Source organism: Mixophyes fleayi, chromosome 6 (genome assembly GCF_038048845.1).
Source record: "Mixophyes fleayi isolate aMixFle1 chromosome 6, aMixFle1.hap1, whole genome shotgun sequence".
In the NCBI taxonomy this organism is placed as follows: Eukaryota; Metazoa; Chordata; class Amphibia; order Anura; family Limnodynastidae; genus Mixophyes; species Mixophyes fleayi.
The window spans coordinates 175071692-175092087 of NC_134407.1; the positions used below are offsets into that span (position 1 = coordinate 175071692).

The window sequence follows — 20396 nt, forward strand, 5'->3', positions numbered from 1 at the left end:
CCCAAAATAAGCTCAGAGCAGGGAATTATATGCAATTCTCATCATGTGAGAACTTAATATTTCTCCCTGTTTTGTCTTCCTAAACTGACTGCCCTTTCCTGTCTCCTCTAACCCCTCCTGTGCTTCCCTGGCCCCCTCTTGCTCAATCTTATAGTGTCTCCCATTACCTCTTCACCTGTATCATACGCAGAGGTAGTCCATGCAATTAAAGAAACAATAAAACCCCTGATGCAGACACAAGCTAGCAAACTTACAGCTGCCATACAGGTGCTGAAAGATCAACTGTCACACATGGCCCAGCAAGTACGTGCTAATGAGCGGAGTATTAGGTAGAATTTCCAAGATGCTGCGACCTTGAAAGTCTAAGTTTCGCTTTTGATGACCTCGAAAATAGGTCTCTGCACAACAATCTTCGACTGGTTGGCCTACCAGAAACTATTAAAGGCCCGGCATTAGATCATTTCCTTTCAGTTACCTTTCTGGCACTTCTCCAACTGCCAGAATAGCAATTAGAAATTATAATTGAATGGTCCCATCATCTGGGTCACTTTAGGGACAATGTGGCCCAAAGACTGTTATATTCAAATGTCTAATTTTTATACATAAGATATTGCTCTGGTCTGCGGCTAAGAAACTAATCTCTTGGGACAACGGTAGACTGCTTTTTTTTCAGGACTACTCTGCTGAGGTCACCAGAGCGAGGATAGAATTTTCCCTGTCTGTACCAGTATGATCGCTGCAAGCCAGAAGTTTGCATTAATGTCCCAGCCCGCCTACATATTTTTGATGGTAAAGATATAAAGGATTTTATGGCGGCAGACGATGCAAGCTCCTCCCTGGACACAAAGGGGGCGATGGCGGCAATGCCCCCTGTGCCCCCGGATGATATCACACCTAATTGCTGAATGGCTGATCTATTCTGGGACAATCTTCCATACTATTCGTAACTATGTCTAAACATTATACTACGCTTACTTTCACTGTCCACCTATCTCCCGAGTATCACTTCATTTCAGGTATCAGTGCAATTCTCTTGAGCTGCTATGTTCCTTACCTCTTTGTTTTATTATAATGATGGAGGATGTTCCACTTGCTTACTAGTTCATTATATTTCTCTCTAGTTATTTCATAATTCATTATCACACCTACTCCACTATTATTGAAGCTGCTGTTGCCACTATTACGACAGTTATTGTTTGTTATACTTACATTAATAGATCTGAATATTTTCTCGCCGCCTCGTGCGACCGATAATTGTTATGTTTCGGAGGGTCTCGCTATGTCCGGATGTGTTTTTTGTTCTCCATAGTACTGACATTTATATCACTATTCTCTGATATCCCTGGTCCCCCCTATTCCCTTTACCACTACATTTTCTGTTCAACTAGGGGGGGGGGGGGCACGTCCATTCATTCAGCCCATGCACACAAATATTACTCTGGTATCCTTAGGTTTACTCTCCAGCAAACTTTTTATGTATGGCTGCTCTTAAATATTGCTCATAGATAGGATACTCCAAACATACATTACTGAACCCCTTACAAAACTGTACAATTCTATTCTACAACATCATTGGCTCCAGTTGTTCCTGCACTGTTCCTGATTCCCTGTGTTTACAAGTGATCATCTTCTGTGTACATCCTGCATTACCAACTACATATCACTTTTCAAGTATCCTGCATTCTAAAGTGCATATCATCTTCCTAGCATCCTGCATTATCTGTAGTTCATCATTCTGCAAGTAATTTGCACTTTTATGTTGCTCATCTTCCTGGAATATTCTACATTCAGCAAGAGAGCTCACCTCAGTAAGAACTTTGCACCGTCCAGTGGCTTTACCGGTATCACCTGTTCTGTTGCTACAGATGGTTCTGAGTCTCTAGGGCTTATTTCCAGTTGTGTGTATCTGTGTGTGGGTTCCAGGTCTGTGCCTGCCATGTAGTCCTGAGTTTGCCACTCCACGTCACGGTTCTGAGTTCCTGTCTTCAGTTCCAGTTCGCACTGTTCTGAGTTTCCGTGTGTTTCCTATCCGAGTTCTTATTAGTGGCTTCCAGTCCCGTGGAAGGAGTCGGGATTGAGTTCAGTACTCAGGCACAGACTCCGGTCCTCATACTCCTATACTGCTTGTGCTACTCTGATGACTCTACATGAGCAGAGAGATCATCAAGGCCTTTAAGTTCTGTTTCAGTCCTGCTCCAGCTAGGCCCAAGGGTCCAGAATCGAATTGAGAAATACCGACGACCAGGACAGATTTGCCTTGGCACTGGAGCCTTTAGCGATTGCTCTAAGGTCAAGCAAAGTCTACCAAGATGGTACGGTCTGCAATAATGACTGTAAATTGGCATTATTTGCCGATGATATGATGTTACCTTTATTCATAATTTCTGGTCATGTAGAAAAATTACCAGATTCTGAGATAAAGTTATGATGTTTATAAATTCCAGTTTTCATGTTTCTTTGCGAAAAGATCACAAGGCACTTTTGTTTGTAGACTTCCGAGAGTGGTTATCGGATCTTCCAGTGATTAATATTATTCCTGTATTGATACTTATACTGACCATAGCGAAAAAGATTATTTTGAGAACCTGGATTTCGGCTTCCTTTCCTTTCCTCACTTCCATGAAGTCAGAGTTATTAGATGTCCTTTATTTTGACAAAAGTGCGACTCTCCCAGACATAGAGAAAGGTGTGGAACGTTATTATGTAAATTGGGGACCATATATAGAATCCCTGCCTGAAAAATCGCAAACCAACATTATGAAGATCTTTGACTCTACTGTACTACATGGTCCTTGCTACGACGATTGTGAAAGCGCGATATATGTAATTACACCCTATCTATCTATCTATCTATCTATCTGTATCAAACTACGATCCACTTATTACCCTGAGTAGTGAGCCATCTGGATTGTTTTATTTGTTGTTATATTCCTGTGATTTTATAACAGTTACAATCTAGCCTTTGCTCCCCCCCCCCGTCCCACTATTTGCTTTCTATATTGTCTGTTGTTTCCTGTCTCCTAATTCTGGTCTTGGAAATAGATCTGCAAATACAAGAAAATAGATGGAAAACAAAGGGGGTTGGCGCAGGGACGATGTCTAGGGTGCGATCAAAAAGCATTGGTGGTCAGTGGACAGCAACAGGCAGCTAATCGCTAGGCTGCCTGTTGCTGTATGAGGTCCCACAATACTGTGCGGCAAACAGGAAGTCTTACATCACTTCCTGTCTGCCTGATCTGAGGAACGATGCCGGTCAGAGCAGCTAGATGGAAGTGGGGGGTGGGGGCTGCCTATACTAAACTATAAGGAGGGGGGGGCCTGCCTATACTAAATTATAGGAAAGAGGGTCTGCTATAATGTGTGTGGGAAAAGGGGTGTATGTTGCCCTAATGTGTGAGGAAGTGGAGGGGTCTTAATATATTGTGTGATATGAGAGAAGGGAGGAGGGCTGTCTTAATTGCACTCTGATGGGAGGTAGGCTATTAATATAATGGTGCAGTTTAGATGGGGGCTAATTATTTAATTGGTGTTATTTTATTTGTGGGGTGATGATGGGGCAATTTAATTTATTGGTGGGGCCTATTAAATTAAGATGGGATGACAGGACCTTTAATTTAATGCTGAAGTGGTGTGGGGCTATTAATTGAATGTGGGGCTGAGTTTAGGTAGGAGGGCCATTTATTAAATGTGAATATTCATTATATAATGACGGGGATTGTTGTTGGAAATGGTTATATTAAACGTAAATGCTATTAATTTATTACTGGGGCTGTTTGGAGGGAGGGAGGTTTATTTTGGGAATACTATTACATTTATGTCTGGGCCGGTTCAAGGAAAATAGATATTTTTATCAAATGTAAGTAGTATTATTTTCATGTTGAGACTGGAGGGAGGCCTAATTATTAAATGTGGGTGCTATTGATTTAATGCTGGGGCTAGTATGAGTTTTCTAAATTTCATGTACCCATTTATTTATTTTTTACAAATAGGGCCTCCAACATTCCAGGATCCAGAAAAGCAGTAACTGTCCTGCATATGGTGGAGCAGTCCCGAATTTGGGTGACTGTCTTGCTTAGTCAGGATTTGGTCTGACTACAAGGACAGTTGTTAGGTATGTCCCACTTCACACTGTACTTCTCGTAATAGCAGAGCTGTGTGCAACGAACAGTAGTGCACACAGTTTTGCCTGTGTATTTGTCTAAAATGTATCTAAAATGATAACCCCCTGTCTTGTGTGCCCCAGGCCCCCCAGAGCCATATTCCAGCTCTGGTGATTCTTTAGTGGTTCTTGCATTGATTCCATTACCTGCCTTCTACCTTGCACTGGTTCTATTCTCAGATCACTTTCTAGAACATATGGCCACCCCCATTGCACTGACAATATTATTAATCCTTCCTCCCTTGTACCTAATATATCACCAGCAAACACTTTTGAAATAGCTATTCCCTTCACTTATGCCATTGTCTGCCAACCCTCCCTGCACTGATTAATTCAAACGACCACCAATCACTGGGCACAGAGCTCATACACAATTGTTACAAAAGAAGTGTTTTCTTGCAGATGCTTGCAAAATTTCACCTTTGTGGTGATCGCACTGGATAGCCATTTATTGTAAGAATTATTTTGAATGCCTTTTTTTTTTAAACACACAGTACACATTATATATATAGAAATTTGACTGGTAGTTTGCATCTCAGGACATCAGGAAAAGATGCAACAGTGGGCTAAGGTGCTCATATGCTGCTCTGGCAGACTTATCAAATACAATTGTGCCAACATGTTTCATAATAGTTAAACTTATTAAACAATGTCAGATATGTTTCTATGAAGGGAATTTTGGAAGGATGTGTTAGTAGGCAACTAAACAAGTTTAAAAGGTATAAATCAGAGGTATAAACCACTCGCAAATCGTCCAAAAGGACTTATTATATTTTTATAGCACAGGACTGGCAGCTTTTTCATTGCTTTGCTTTAGAGATGACCCACTGTGTCATCAAATCCAGGTTTTCCTAAGTGTTACCATAACCAAATTTCAGTAGTTCTAAATCCCGCCTACTTTTGTGTTGACCCCACCTCCAATTGAGGCCACTTTAAGATTTTTTTCCAGGGCCACTTTAAGTTCCCAATGTGCCCCTGACTATGTGTGCCTGCCTTTAAAATGATAATTTAATCATTATGGTTCAACATTCACCACCTCTAAATTTCATTGAAGTTGTAAATGAAAACTACTTGTTGGGGTCCCGGCCGTTGCTGTAATCAGCGCCACGTCCCGGCATCTGGGCTAGCCGGGCCCGTGTGCAAAACACTTAATAAATTTGGCACACCATGGGGGGCCTATTAGTGCGTTCCCCTCCCCTAAATACTATTGGCCAGCTTCTGTATCTAAGGCTTAGCCTCCATGCCGGTTATAGCTTCTGGTTTCCTGTTTGCTGACCTGACCTCGTGTGTACTGCGTGCACTGTTATTCTCTGGATTGATCGTTTCGCTGTGACCCTTGGCTCGTTACTTGGACTCTGCTTGTTTGCTGATTGCCCTGACCTCTGGACCTATTTCCTGGTTACTCTTGTTTTCCGCCTGCCCTGACCTTATTGCTTATCCCTGACCATTCTGTCTGCTACGGACCCTAAACCTAGGTTCTGCCTTCGGACTTCTCGCTCCTTTTCAGATTTGCTCCTCTTTTCTGTTCGCTGTGGTGTTGCGCATGAACTTACACTACATTAGAGTTAAGACCTGGGGGCATCTGAGTACCTGTGAGCACATCAAGCTCTACGGGAAAGGCGGCTGCTATAGGCAAAGACCTCTACCGGTTCTGTAAATTTATGAGAAGACCCGCCAGCATAACACTACTAGGAACATTTTAAAGGTAGTCCCCCATGTGATATCTGTAGAGTTTTTACCAACCACTGAAGTCCTGCTGAGTATGTCGATTCATGTGTACACACCTACATGACTTACCGTCAGATCTGTGATTTTTGATCTGTCCTAAGCATCTGCTCAAACGATGTTGACATCAGTAAATAAATGAGACTTTATTGAGAATATTGATTTTTCACATGTGTTAATAATTCATGTTGTATACGCTTGCATAAAGGAACACATAGATGACATATAGAGCATGTTAAAAAAGTTTATTATTAATTCGCTATGAAAAAAACAACTATTTCCATGTGCTTTATGTTTTACATTTAGACAACACAGCACGGAGACAATACCATAAATTTAAATATGCACGTTCACAAAGACGTCGCTGTTGGGGGAAGTATTGGCAAAATTATCAGATGGTCGTGAGTACATGGACACTTCCAAATTGGCACAACATCGTTCCTTCGTTGATCCTGAATTTCAGTAAGTTTATAAAATAAAACAGTACAATGTGCTTTGGTTAGATAAAACATGATTCAGTGAGCGTACACACTAATGTGATATCTTACTAAACAGTTGTTTATCGTGTGATTGGCACGATACTTGAATAAAAAACCTGTAGTGTGAACCCAGTTTTATATAGTCTTACTGTATAAGCCCTATTGCAAAGGAGAAACACAAGGGGCTAGATTTACTAAGCTGCGGGTTTGAAAAAGTGGGGATGTTGCCTATAGCAACCAATCAGATTCTAGCTGTCATTTTGTAGAAGGTACTAAATAAATGAAAGCTAGAATCTGATTGGTTGCTATAGGCGACATCCCCACTTTTTCAAACCCGCAGCTTAGTAAATCTAGCCCAAGACAGTACTTCGTGTAAAATCCAAGAAGGCCAGCACTTGCTTGAGTATTGGGTTCCATGGATTATATATACACAGAATATATAAAGTATTACCACAAAAGGCCATTCTCTCTCTCTTATGTTTGTATTGTACCTAAATGTGATCAATGTGGTTTTGCATATATGCCCCTTACCTTCTGTCATCTATGGTGTCTCAGCAGTGACAGGGTTATTAGGGGGTATCGGTTTACCAGCTGGGAGTTTTAGCTACTTGCAAAGTAATTCATAGTAAAATGAACATAAATCACCTAGCAGTGATCTGTTACAAAGCATGTAAGGGTGCTGTTACTTGCTGCACAGTGCATACCATGGAACAGCTGTTTTATGGTAGCAGAGACACCACTAGGCCTGCTAGCGTTAACTGCACTGACTTCCTCTGCACATGGCCTCTATCCATTCCAGACTTCAGCAGGTTAGAATTTTTGAATTATTTCTCTACCCACTGGTATTTTTATTGCGCTTTAATGCTGGTGAAAGCACAGACTCGTTTGATTTACATATGTTTTTACTAGTGTTTTAGAGATCATTGTAAGCTTCCCAGTGTGCTTACAAGCTGTGAATACAAAAAATAGAACAAGTAGCATTACAAAAAACTACAAGTAAATATACAAATGGGTATGGTAACAGTAGAAACAATGGTTTCTACTGTCAGACCCGTTTACATGCAATTTACATGTGTTAAAATGCATGTAAAACACATTTTAGAAATGTCAGTTGGTATGTGGGGCTCTCAGAGGATATACAGAACTTAAACAGTTTTTAAGCTTGGTGATTCATCTTGGTTGAGGGTCGTATTTGCCTATCCAATCATTGCATGAACTCACCATAATGACTTATATGCTTGTACCATCCAGCCTCACATTGTTTTTTTTTTTGTACAATGTACCTTTTGCTCTGTGAAGTAATCTTGTGCAGATTATTAGTATATTAATCTCTCTAGAAATCACAGAACACACAACTTTTCTAACTACCATTTGGTGGGCACAAAAAGGATATATTTTACCCATACTTGCCGACTTTTTCAAGACGGTGTCCGGAAGCTGCCTGAGGGGAGGTGTGAGTTTCAGGGGTGGGGCCAACTAGGGTTGCATGCCACTCGTAATACCCTACCAAGCTGCAACTCTAAATGAGGCCCTAAACTGTTTAGCAGTTCACCTCACAATGACTGTCAGAGGAGGTACTTGGCAATGTCCGTAATGTCCGTGTGTATGACATAATCACTGGACAGCAATAATTAATAACTTTTTTTTCTTGTTGGTTTTGGCAATATTCCGGATAAACAATTCCATTTCTGCACTTACATAGTTCATAAAGTTTTTTTTCTTCTTTGTGTTAGCTTGTGATGGAAAAATAACAAGACCAAATAGTTGGCAAAACGCATATTTATTAAAGATTTTAGAATAATCGCTAAAACTCAAGAATAAAAACATTCACAGTTTTTCTAATGTCTGGGTATTTGTTTGTGTCTCAACCCAGAGTTATCACCACAATTTAGTCCGACCTGTATCCACAGACCAGTGTCTCCATAAACTCCTCTGAGCTATAACCGATGCAGTGTAATAAAGGGCATTCTAGGAAATGTTAAGGGTTTGGGTAACAGCTGCAGGCCAATAAACGCTTGATTGGACAAGTGAAGAACTGAATCAACCTTAGGTTTATGCAACATATTAATTGCTGGAGGCAATAAATGGGATCAAAGAGGGTGGCACATTGATAAGAAATTCATGCACTACAAGTATTCATGTAGCCAAGATTGTCTTTTAAACCTACTAAGACTATGATGGGTTCACAATGGTTACAAAGAGAAACAAAAAATCAAGTGTACTGTTTAGTGTCCACCTAAGCTGTGCTGTTGGCACGTGCAGGGATATAAAGCACACCTGACACTGACACACAGTAGAGGTGCAGCCGTTTTGTGGGCAAAACCAACTTTTATAAGGATGTGGCCTATTTATTATTTCACTATGGACCAGTCACATCGATGTGCAATTTGAAGGCCTAGTTTTTATAAGGCACTGGTTCCTAGTGGAAGGATAGGTTGCATTGTCATAAATATTGTTCAGTCCACAAAACGGCTGCCTTTGCTGTGTGTGGGTGACAGATAAGGTTAACACAATACATAATATTTCCCATTTAGTATACCAGACATTATATTGGTCCTCTTTCAAGAGCATTTCTTCTTTGTGGTATAGAATAAAGATTCATGATCCATTTTAGGAATGTGCCTATGAGCTAATACATTAAATAAGTATTTATTTTAGATCAATTTCACATAAGTGAAGTGATCATGGCAAAAAGCCCAGATGAAAACTCAAAGAGCACTAAGGAGTGCGTGTTGCTGATTTGAATAGTATTAGGCAGTACTATGGTTTATATGTGTACCTATATGTTTCGCCCTCTCACAGTATAGACAGTCATTTTGTTGTTTTTTTCTTGTGAGAATGGACTGTATCAAGTCATGTTGTACCTGAATGATGTCACAGTGTCCTATTAAATGAAGTTGATTGATGTGGTGAATTTCTGTTTGCAATATGTATTTTCTGGCTTGCCATTTCTCTACAACCATATCATTGCTTTGAAATGAGCATTGCAGTGTATACTCTCCATCTTTTGGATAACTTAACATAGTAAAAAAAAATACACCAAATTTATGAAGGTGGAACTAACAGTAGAACTGCAATGTAATGTTGCAATCTAACAGACTGGTGTAGTGAACCAGGTCTGCAGCACCACTATTAACACAGCATGAGATGACTGCATATGTTGTAAGATCGGGTGTATACCTTTAGAAAGCTTCTTTTCCACAGCCTGGGCCTGAGTCATTATGGACAGCAAAGCATAAAAAAGGAGTAACTCATACTTGCCGATTTCTTGAAGCTGGCGTCCAGGATCTGCCAGGGAAGGTGGGTGAAAGGGGACAGGGCTTATCAAATTGCGCCATTTTGGCCCACGGCCACGGTGTAATGATGCAAACGCGGGGTCAAATGCGATTGCGCCATTTTGGATTTAATTCTGCCCACTTCCTGAAGTGGGCAGATACGGGAGGGTGCCATACTCTCCTGGGAGACCTACCTGGAATCCAGGAGTTGGCAAGAATGGTGAACTTTGCACCTGGGCAAAACCATGTTGCATTGGAGGGGGAGGTAAATATAAAATGTGGGAATAGATTTATAGTCGAGATAGGGCATGTCCTAGATCAACTTTAAATTTCAGTGTAAAAATATAGCTATCCAGTATTTGTGTGCTAGATGAAGCAGCCAATATTTTCCTTATTTGCTAAATAATAAACTAATTTGCACCCCTTCCATTGTAACATGGTTTGCCCAATATTTACTCTTTTTTTTGTTTTACTTTCTATAATGACTCAGGCCCCCTGTTTCACACTGTCAGTGATTACTGTGCACAGCATGGTCTTTACTTCTTTACCTGCATCCAGCTATGTTATGTGCACCTGAATGTCTGCCCACTGTTTTATAGCAGTACTGGCTCTGTACTTTTGCAAGCCCTCTTATTAAGAGAACATTACAACTGTATGAATGTTATAGTGTTGAGGGACTAGGGAGATATATTTGATATATTGAATGTTTTAGATATGTTGCATCTATGTGTCTTTTATTGGCATTTCTTTTGTGCTTTATTGCAAGCAGTGTGCATTGAGACAACATTAAGTGCAGTAGTGATCATATTAGGAATCTAACATTCTGCTACCACAGGACCAGGCAGTAAAAATGACACTGTTTGTGTTCTTAGCAAACTGTGGTCACTGAAAATGAATGGCTACAATTTTGTTCCACAATGACCTCTCTACTTAATTTAAATCAGTGGTTTTCAATCTCTCTAATGTTGTAATACATCAGCTGACTCACCTACCCCCTTATATTTTGTGACATACCGATGGTAACCATTTTTAGTTCACATTTTGTGCCTTATGAATAATTTCCACTTCACCCGACTAATTTCTTGTGACCCATTTAGCCTGTTATTGACACACCCCTGTCTTGCCAAAGTGGTAAGGAATCACTGATTTAAATACCAGTTGTGCTATAAGTGTCACATTTAACACATGTATGCCAGTTGGACAGACTACATGAGCACTGTTCTATAAAAGTCTGCAATTACATCATCTGCAAGCATTATGGTAGTTCAACCATAATTTCTCTAGTTCTCTAGTGTTCTCTAGTTACGAGTCAGAATTTGACTACTTGACAATGGCTGAGGTGATAGATGCAGGCAATAATATTGAGATCGGCAATTAGCTGTGTTTTTAAAGGAGTTGTCCACTTTAGGGCAAACCTTGTTTGTTACCTACCACCCCCCTGTAGAGCAGTCTCCTGGGTGTCTACTCACAGGTTCACCACATTTTGAAGACTGTAAGAAATGCTGGAGAACTCTAGAAGGCAGCATTGGGAAACACAAGTGGCAATGACATTTAAATAACTGTGGAACAAAGGTGTATGTAGGGATTGTGGCACCTAACTGGACAGGGGCTAGGGCCATGTTATTGGGTTTCTCATATAAATCCCAATTCTTTTCCATAGTTTTCAGAGATCTGGAGGTGACTAAGAGATAATAATAACAATGTCCCAATACAGCGGCCCTCCCTGTAATGCTACTGTACATGGGAGAAGGAGCAGTAACAAGTAGAAAGCGCCTTTAACAGAACCATATGATATTTCAATAGCTTATTTCAAATTCCTTTGAATTGAGTCAGCAAAGGAACATCCTACTAAACGGACTAATTAAACAACAGAAAATGCCACATGTGGGTGGTGACATGGTCGGGTTTGACTCTGAACTGTAACAAGCCATAGTCCTATCTGTCCTTATCTGGCCATGTACTGTTAATTTTAAAAAATAATAAAAATTAAGAAACTTTCCACTCAAAGTTACCATAAAACTCTGACAAAGCCAGTCTGAAACGCGTAAATCGTCTGTTTGTTCTTTTATCCATGCCCTATTGGTTGAAAACAAGGTTTTTGTAACTTCTCACCTCTTTCTTATTCTAATTTTGAGTGTAAAGCTTTTCACTATTGTTTTGTGGTCTACACGTGTAAATAAAGCTGCTGGCTTAACTACAGCAGGTACTTTCATTTGCAGATTACACTTGGTTTCTGTTGTTTATCTGGAGGTTCCCTGGTGAAAAGTATATTACCACTGACCTCCTCCTTTATTACAAGATGTTTCCTTTAAGTGTATATGTATTCGCTTAATAATGTTTTTTTTTTAATGAGAATATTACATAGGTTAGAAAGAAAGGTATCCTGCAAGGCTATGATGGAGGAATACATTGCTTCATTGCACCTTTAACTCTTTTTCTGCTAGAATACTTGACAATGTTGTATCGCTGTCTCTACTATATTATATTAACCAAATCAAGGAAATGATAGCATTGCATGCACTGTGTACACGGTGAGTGCCGGGAAGGAAGAACTAATAATTTCTTCAGCTTAGTGTCTTTTCCAACATGGATGCTGCATCGCTCTCTCTCAGGCATCAAACAAATCAGTTTACAGTATCTCCAGTTGTCAGCCACTCCATAGGTGTTTACCCTAAGAGGATAATCTTAGGAGAGCATATTATTTATTGTTATGAAATATAAGTTTTTAAAGGGGTAGAGACCCTTTTTGTAGGAATCGTGGTGACATCACCTTGAAGGGTCTAATCTGACTTCTGAAAGTGCATTCCTATCTCGCCTCTTCGTCCAGTATGGCCCACAAGAAATCTATCCTATGCATAAATGGGAGGGGAAACTCAGGCTAAAACATCTTTCTCCCCTCCTCAACCCTCTATTGAGAACAGGCAAACTCCTTTAGAAGCCACTTTTCTGGCTCTAACTTCCTGGGAGAACAGGGTCTGAAAGGTGTCTTTGAAATTCCAGGTGCGGAGAAGAAGGGCACTCCAGGTGCTCAGGGAGAGAAGGGAAGCGGAAGCCACCAAGGATTGCTCGGCTGGGCGTCTCTGGTGGTGGGCCAATGTGGAACTGAGGATGTCCAGGTCCAGGGATTAGGCCAACAGGCTCCTGGGAGCTAGTGCTGAGATGCATAACATTGGGTTTTAAGTTAAGAGGTTCTAAGTCATTGTAGTCAGTCGGTCCTGGACTCTGCGAGAGAAAAAGCAAAAGGACATAATACTGTCAGTTTAAATATATGTAAATAAACAATAATCACCTAAATAAGCTTTAGTAAAAGAACAGCCTTTGGGTGTGATCCATACGCCGATTTAAACATTGTTCATTCAGAAAAACTAACATCAGCAATTATTGTGCTGCTCCAATTATCATATATATTATCACGTTTGTCTAATTGCGTGATAAAGTAAAAACAAAAGCTTGAATATCCTTTTCTCATTGCAGAGACCTTATTTATGACTGTACATGGTTATATAATAATTTTTTGTGAACCTTGATCTTTACAGTTCCTGTTTTTGTTCACCCCTGCTATATCCCCTATATATATTGGACATCATGGTTTCAACAGGAATCGTAATCTACACGACTGGTTGAATGCAGCTCGTGGTCCAAGCTTTGTCAGAATGCAACACCCATCCCCTTTCAAAATTCCTGTGGCCCTGTTTCTATAAACTACAGCTATCTAACCCTTCTCAGTATAGCTACACTGCTGTATGATAATAAACCTTCATCTAGATGCATTATACCAAAGCAAACAGGCACTTTTCTTTTTCCCCCAATTCTGACCAGTTGTAGTTTAAAAAAAGACACAGTTGGGTGTATTTACTAAAGTGCGGGTTTGAAAAAGTGGAGATGTTGCCTATTGCAACCAATCAGATTCTAGCTGTCATTTTGTAGAATGCACTAAATAACTGAAAACTAGAATCTGATTGGTTGCTATAAGCAACATCTCCACTTTTCCAAACCCGCAGTTTAGTAAATCTAGCCCAGTATATTTACTTTGAAGTCACTTTTTTAAAATGCACTTTTATTAAAGACAAAGCCCATCGGGTTTTGTCTTTAGTAAAATTATTGTTTGAAAAAAATGACTTAAAGCGCCGGGAATCGGCAGTTCTACGAAACCGCTGCATAGTAAATATACCCATAGGGGCTTGTGCAAAATGACTGATTGTGGAAAAAATGAACAAAATTATTATTTTATTATAAAACCCTGTACATGTTATAATACTATAAGAACATAGTGAGAAGAGGAGCAACGCTGTAAGTAAGGATGCTGATTGAATGCTTTTAAATGAGTAAAATTCAACACAATTAACTGTAGTTAAAGGTAATACAAACCTACTTATAAGGAGCATCTCTGCAGCTGTATAGGGAAGGGCTTACCATGCAGGATAAGTTTGTACCTTGCGTGTTTTGCAATCACAACCAATTATTTCATTTCTTGCACAGAAAGGAACATTTAGGGCTAGATTTACCAAGCTGCGGGTTTGAAAAAGTGGGGATGTTGCCTATGGCAACCAATCAGATTCCAGCTGTCATTTTGTAGAAAGTACTAAATAAATGAAAGCTAGAATCTGATTGGTTGCTATAGGCAACATCCCCACTTTTTCAAACCCGCAGTTTAGTAAATATACCCCTTAGAGTTAGAACCAAAATGAAAAAAGGAGAAAATGTGGCAAAACCAGGGGAGGGGTAAATTTACAATATACAGACCGATTTAGAATTTGGAGGTGGTGTGCCCCTGGCTCATCTAGTTGCAGTGTAAAAATATTGTCCAGTATTTGCATGTTATAGACAAGCGTTCAAAATAAATAAACAATTAAATGCATTTGCACCCATTTCATTGCAACATAATTTGTCCAGAAGCAAATCTGCACCATATTTGCTTCTTTTTTGATTTGCTCCTAGCTCTAAATGGGGCCCATATTGTCTTACCTGTATTATAACACTAATATTATAAAATAACACTATTATGTTAACTTGTTTAGTATTGGTTTACCTTATAATCAAGAAGTTGTCTTTAGTTATACTAGGTCAGTTATGTAGATAAACACTATATGCTATATACAGTTGTGGGCAAACTTTTTTGGCGCCCTTGAAGTTTTTTCTAATAATGCACCATTGCTACCAGAAAATTGTTGAAATTAAAAATATTTTGTTATCCAGATATGGTTTGCAGTGGAATTAAACACAAATTGCTAAATCGTAGCTTATTCCTCAAAAAATCCTTGAATGGGAAGGACAAAATATGGCACCTTTTAGTTATCTAGCACTTTAGATACTTCCCCTGCAGGCAGAGAACTACATGTCCCAGCATGCAGTGTAGGGGGGCTTGTGAAGGAGCAGTTATAAAGAGCAATTGGAATTCTGAAGGGGACTTAGGGAGACAGACATACTGAGGGAGTCCTCTGCAGCAAGACAACTGGAGAGCTGAACTGCGGTCTGAGTGATAGTGAGACCCCAAAGAGGGAGACACAAGGGGAGAGTGGAAACGGCTTCCCAGTGAGAGAACTTACTGGACACCCAAACAGAGATGAGCCATCTTGGATGCAGATACTGGAGAACAGTGGGGATAAGTAACCCATGTTACCTTATTATTGATTTGCTTGGACTGAGTATTTTTGCTACTAGTCAGTTAGGGAACAGATGGGGAGACCTGAAGAATATTTATAATACCCGTTTGTGGGACTGTGATATAGTAACAAGAGTGAAGTTTAGGGACAGATAGAGTGAAGTGTAGGGACAGATAGGGGGCAGAGACTGAGTCTAAAACTGAGAAAAAATGCACTTTGACATTATTTACTATCTGTGGGGAAGCCTATAACTGTGTGTTGAGGAGCCAGCTTTTATTAAAGTGACTGTATGCTTATGCCTAAGAAGCAGTGAGTGAGCAGCATTATGTAAATTGTATTCTGCATTTGTGTTACATTGGAGGAAAGATGGACAAGGGAGTGAGCGTGTTTTATCAAATCACCTGGGAAAGAGAAGAAGTGGTCTGTATTTGAGCGGGCTATTGACAACGACTGCATGATAGCATATATATTTGTCTAACATTAAATTGCATTTTTGTGATATGTTTTAGCAAACATAAAGTAACTGATAGAGTTTGGTGTATGTTATTAATGATAGTTATCCTGTGAAGAGAGATATATTTTTTTGTATAAAAACATCTACAAAAGAACTTTAGGAGTCCACGCCTCACTAATAAACATGCCGGCGTGGCTTCTAAAGACCAATCTGGTGTGGTAATATATTATTTATGTGCGTCTGTGGTCCAGGGTAGGGGGGGCGGAAGGTGTCTTGGTCTCCCTCTGGTGTTGCTACAGCCGAGACACTACCCAACTAAGACCCTACTGTACCCAGACCAAGGTGGAAGCACTGTGCGATACAGAATACGAGGTAAAAATAATTAATTTGCAGGCAGGGTACACAAACTGATACATACACCCTAGCAGGTAAAGAGGGGTGTTACATTTAGAAATAGTTAGATTTCAGGCAGGTGATTCTCCTTCAATTTGAGATTGAACTCACCTAATTAAAGAAGCCTGAATAGAAAAAATGACTCCTGTTTTGTGACACTGTGTACTGCAATGAGCATAAAGAAAAGAAGGCCAGAGAATAGTCTGAAGTGGTCAGAAAAAAGATTGTACCTAACATGGACAATACCAAGGCTACAAATCAATCTCCAGAGACCTTGATGTTCCTGTTTCCACCATATGTAATGTTATTAGGAGACTTAAGGCCCACGGCACTGTAACCAACAGTTGATCAAAGATTGGAGTGCAGGATGGCTTTAATGGTGGAGAAACCTTGATCAGCTAACAAATGGATTCAAGCTGACCTTCAGACAGTCTCAGCTTGCACCATCTGTCACAAACTCAATGAAAGAGGGTTGTATGGTAAGAGGCCAAGGAGGGCGTCACTGTTGAAAGAGAGAAATAAGAAAGCCTGACTGGTGTTTGCCAAAACACAACCGAACAAGCCAAACTCCTTCTGGGAGAATGTCACGTGGACAAATTACACTAAATTACATCTCTTTGGTAAAGCACATCCTTCCTATATTTACAGAAAGCAAAATTAAGATTTCAAAGAAAATAACACCTTCCCTACAGTCAAACATGGAGGAGTTTCAGTGATGTTTAGGGTTGCTCTGCTGCATATGGCACTGAGTGCCTTAAATAGGTGCATGGCATCATGAAAACTAGAGATTACCAGACCATTTGAGAGCACAATACAGTGTTAGAAAGCTGTGACTCTGTCCAAGGTTATGGGTCTTCCAGCAGGACCATGACCCCAAGCAGAAAGGGATGGTTCATGACAAGATGCTGGACTCTGTGGGTCCAGCTTTAAATCCCATCTAAATCTCTTTCTGGAGAGAGCAAAAAACAACAGTTGGGAGAAGGCACCTTTGAGAAGTAGATCAGTTTATGCAAGTGTAGACCAAACTGCCATTAGAGAGATGCAGAAAGCTCATCTATGGTTATAAGAAACAGTTGATTGCAGTTATTTTGGCCAAAAGCTGTGCTACCAAATATTAAGCCTAAGGTGTCAATACTTTTGTCAGTGTCATTTCTTTTCATTTTCTGAAGGTTATAAAGTTTAAATTCAAAATAAAAATTTAAGGTTCTAAAATAGTTTCTCAGAAAGAATTGTGGAGACCAAATACTGTTGTTAATTTTATCTTATGCTTAAAGGAAATTGTGAGTTATTTTGAAAAAAAAGTGGGAAAATATATGGTAAAGACTATAACTGTTTGTTGAGGAGCCTTAAATCTCTAACCTCCTCTCCATTCACACTCCTGTCCGTTCCCTGCCAATGACTGTCGCCTGTCCTCCCCACTGATCACCTCATCCCACACTAGAATTCAAGATTTCTCCCGTGTTACCCCCCTCCACTAGAATGACCTCCATCGCTCCATCCGTCTGTCCCCTAATCTTGGCTCTCAAAACCCATCTGTTCCTTAAAGCCTAACAGCCATCAACCTACCCTTCTCCTTCCTTGTTCTTCTCACCTCCCACTTCCCTGCTCGTGCACCTTGTGAGCTTGCTCCCCTCCACTGACTCCTCTCGTGCCTGATGTCTGTTTACCCTCCCTTTAGTATGTAAGCTCTTACAAGCAGGGTCCTCTTCCCTTCTGTCTCAATACCATTTGTTCTCCTCCAACGTTACTGTACTTGCTTTGCTTGGTGCTTTTGGAGTCTTGGTTTTACTTGTTTTGCTCTTTACTATTGTACCCTGTATGGTCTACTGTTTGTATTTTATTTTGTACGGCGCTGTGAAAATCTTGTGGCGCCATATAAATAAAATATAATAATAATAATAAAAATAAAAGTGCAGTGGTACCATTATTTTGGCCATGACTGTATATAGTCTATTGCACTGAACTGTATGTAATACACAGAATTTATGAAAAGTTGGTTATTTTTAAATATGTCGTACACTGACACACAGGGAGCGTCCTTGCTGCTCACCATGGTTGCTAGGCAACACAGTCCAATGTACTTAAAGACATAGTGAACTTATTGGTCTGCACACACAAACTGATAGCGGCAATCTCTGCTAAGTGCATTTATCAACATGCCCAATAAAATCTATTTCAATTGGAATGTTATGGGACTAGTATTGGGCTAATTGTGCGATATTGGTCACATAGTGTTTGTGGCCAGCATAAGTAAGGGACTTCTCCGAGTCATTAAGAGTAAGCTCCAGAGAGTTTGTTCTGTGAAACTGAAGGCTTGATTACTAAAGAGTTGTTTAATTCAATGACAGTGAGCAGTTCCAGCACTTGTGATTTGTGTGCGCCTAGGTAAAATAACTGGATTAGGAACTTCCTGAAATATAAGTGAGCTAGAGTGTTTTACAGTCCTTAGCAAAATTATTTCTGGAGATACTCTCAACATTTTGCAAATGAACGAATCATGGATGTCCACTTACCTGGAGCGGAGAGATGGGGGAGTCTGTTGGGAAAGATTGGTTGCTTTGTACAGGCTCTGAGCTCTTGGATGCTGAGTGATAAAGTCCTAGAGTGTGGGAGCTTGGAGAGATGGGGCTATATGCAGGGGGTATCTGAGAAAGCTGTCTCTGCAACAACTGCAGGATTATATTGATATCCGAAGACATTCTAGACTCCAGCCTGGGAGAAAAGAATGAAACAATTTTAAAATGTTGAGATCACTGACTTGAAAATATCTCCAGGATAAAGAAATCCAAACTTTCCCACCTATCTAACTGAACCTGGAGGAGCTCCAGTCGCGATTCCACCTCTCCTGGCTGGTCATCAGGGCTGAGTGGGGGGTCCAGGGAATTATGCACCATTGAAATGTGTTGGTGGGTTTCTGGACAAGCAGCTTGACGACGGTCCCCCCAGAAACTGAACAAGTTGGGTACCTCAATAGGAGAAGCTGAGGAGAAAAATTAATATAGAAAACTGTTATGAGAAAGAGAAGGGATGTTCCAAATGTAAAACAGATAAAACGAGGAGAACTGGTCTGTGGGCCATCTATGTGGGACCTTTCCATACATTTAAGAAACAACTGTCCAAGAGCAATCACCTGAATAAGTTTCCACTGTCTCCAACACTTTCCTGCCCCCCTCATGGCTGCTGATGTTGGCCGTCACCAAGTTCACCACAGCTGGGATGAACTCTTGCTTGTCCGTGTTTGCCAGCCTGTCCATGCGTCCTGAGTTTAATGGTTTGGTTTCATCATCACTGGAATGGGAGCAGGGAGTGGTGCTACTCGCCATCTCATCCCACTGCTCCTGGCTCAGTGGCTGCTGAACGTTGGTCAGTTCAGAGTATGTGTGATACTGTTCAGCGTCAGAATTTACATCATCAAGGCCATCTGTGAGAGATGGAGGAGCTTAATGTAAATTTACTACTAAACAATTGGATTTGGTGTATAAATTTTACACTACATTATATTGCAAGTAAACGCAATGTTAAAGTAGATGAAGTCTTTGCACACATTATTCTCACCGAGCTTCTTACGGCGTCGCCCTGGTTGTTTGCACCTACGTGTCTTGCGGTAGCTGCAGTTATATTCTTCACTCACAGGAGACCGGGGAATACTGTCTGCCTGATAGGGATAAGAGAGGTAGTGGGTTATGGACAACATAAACCAGTGGGAACATATTTGCTTATTTCTGAAATACTGTTCTCATGAGGCTCAATATTTTGTTACTAACAACTGTTTGCTTGTTTTTTAAATGCTGACTCTTCTTACAGTCAGACTTGGGTCTAGTGTCCTCTAGGACCTACACTCAGCCTTACTCAACTCATATGTGGACTAACAGTGCCCTGGTCTTCTGAATAACTTTATCCATTTTCCACAAACTCTTGCTGAATAGCCTCTCTGTTTCCAAAATCCCAGCTGACATCATGAATATACACCCTTTTGTTCTGCAACCTCCTCACATCTCTCAGGTTGAAAGTAATCTCCAAGTTGCTCCAGAAGCAGTCTGAGAAGGTTGGGTACATGTCCAGAACTTCTAGTAGGTCTTCTCTTTGGATCTTGTGAAGGTCACAGTAAGTCAGAGCTCTCACATCTGCATTTGACTTTCCAGGGCGGGCATACAGACTGATGGGCTCTCCAAAAATATCATTTTTTCCTGTTAAAGGGCAGAAGAAATTATTAGCAGAATTATGTTCTAAACTGTCCTCTTACCTGTCAATTCTGATATCTATATTGTGGGTTTAAGATAGTTTAAGATAAATGAATTGTATTTGCAT

General features: G+C 40.3%; 1 protein-coding gene across 2 annotated transcripts in view; it reads right to left on the reverse strand.

Moving 5' to 3' along the window:
- Positions 1–9806: 9806 nt before the first annotated feature.
- KCNH6 (potassium voltage-gated channel subfamily H member 6) overlaps positions 9807–20396 on the reverse strand; it is a 211043-nt gene continuing 200453 nt past the window's right edge. For both annotated transcript variants that reach the window (XM_075177361.1, XM_075177362.1), the window contains 6 exons: positions 20082–20275; positions 19644–19743; positions 19219–19509; positions 18888–19068; positions 18602–18800; positions 9807–12860 (listed from right to left, as the gene is read on the reverse strand). In XM_075177361.1, coding sequence (XP_075033462.1) covers positions 12591–12860; positions 18602–18800; positions 18888–19068; positions 19219–19509; positions 19644–19743; positions 20082–20275 — 1235 coding nt within the window. In that variant the 3' untranslated portion in view covers positions 9807–12590. The remainder of the gene's footprint in view (positions 12861–18601; positions 18801–18887; positions 19069–19218; positions 19510–19643; positions 19744–20081; positions 20276–20396) is intronic.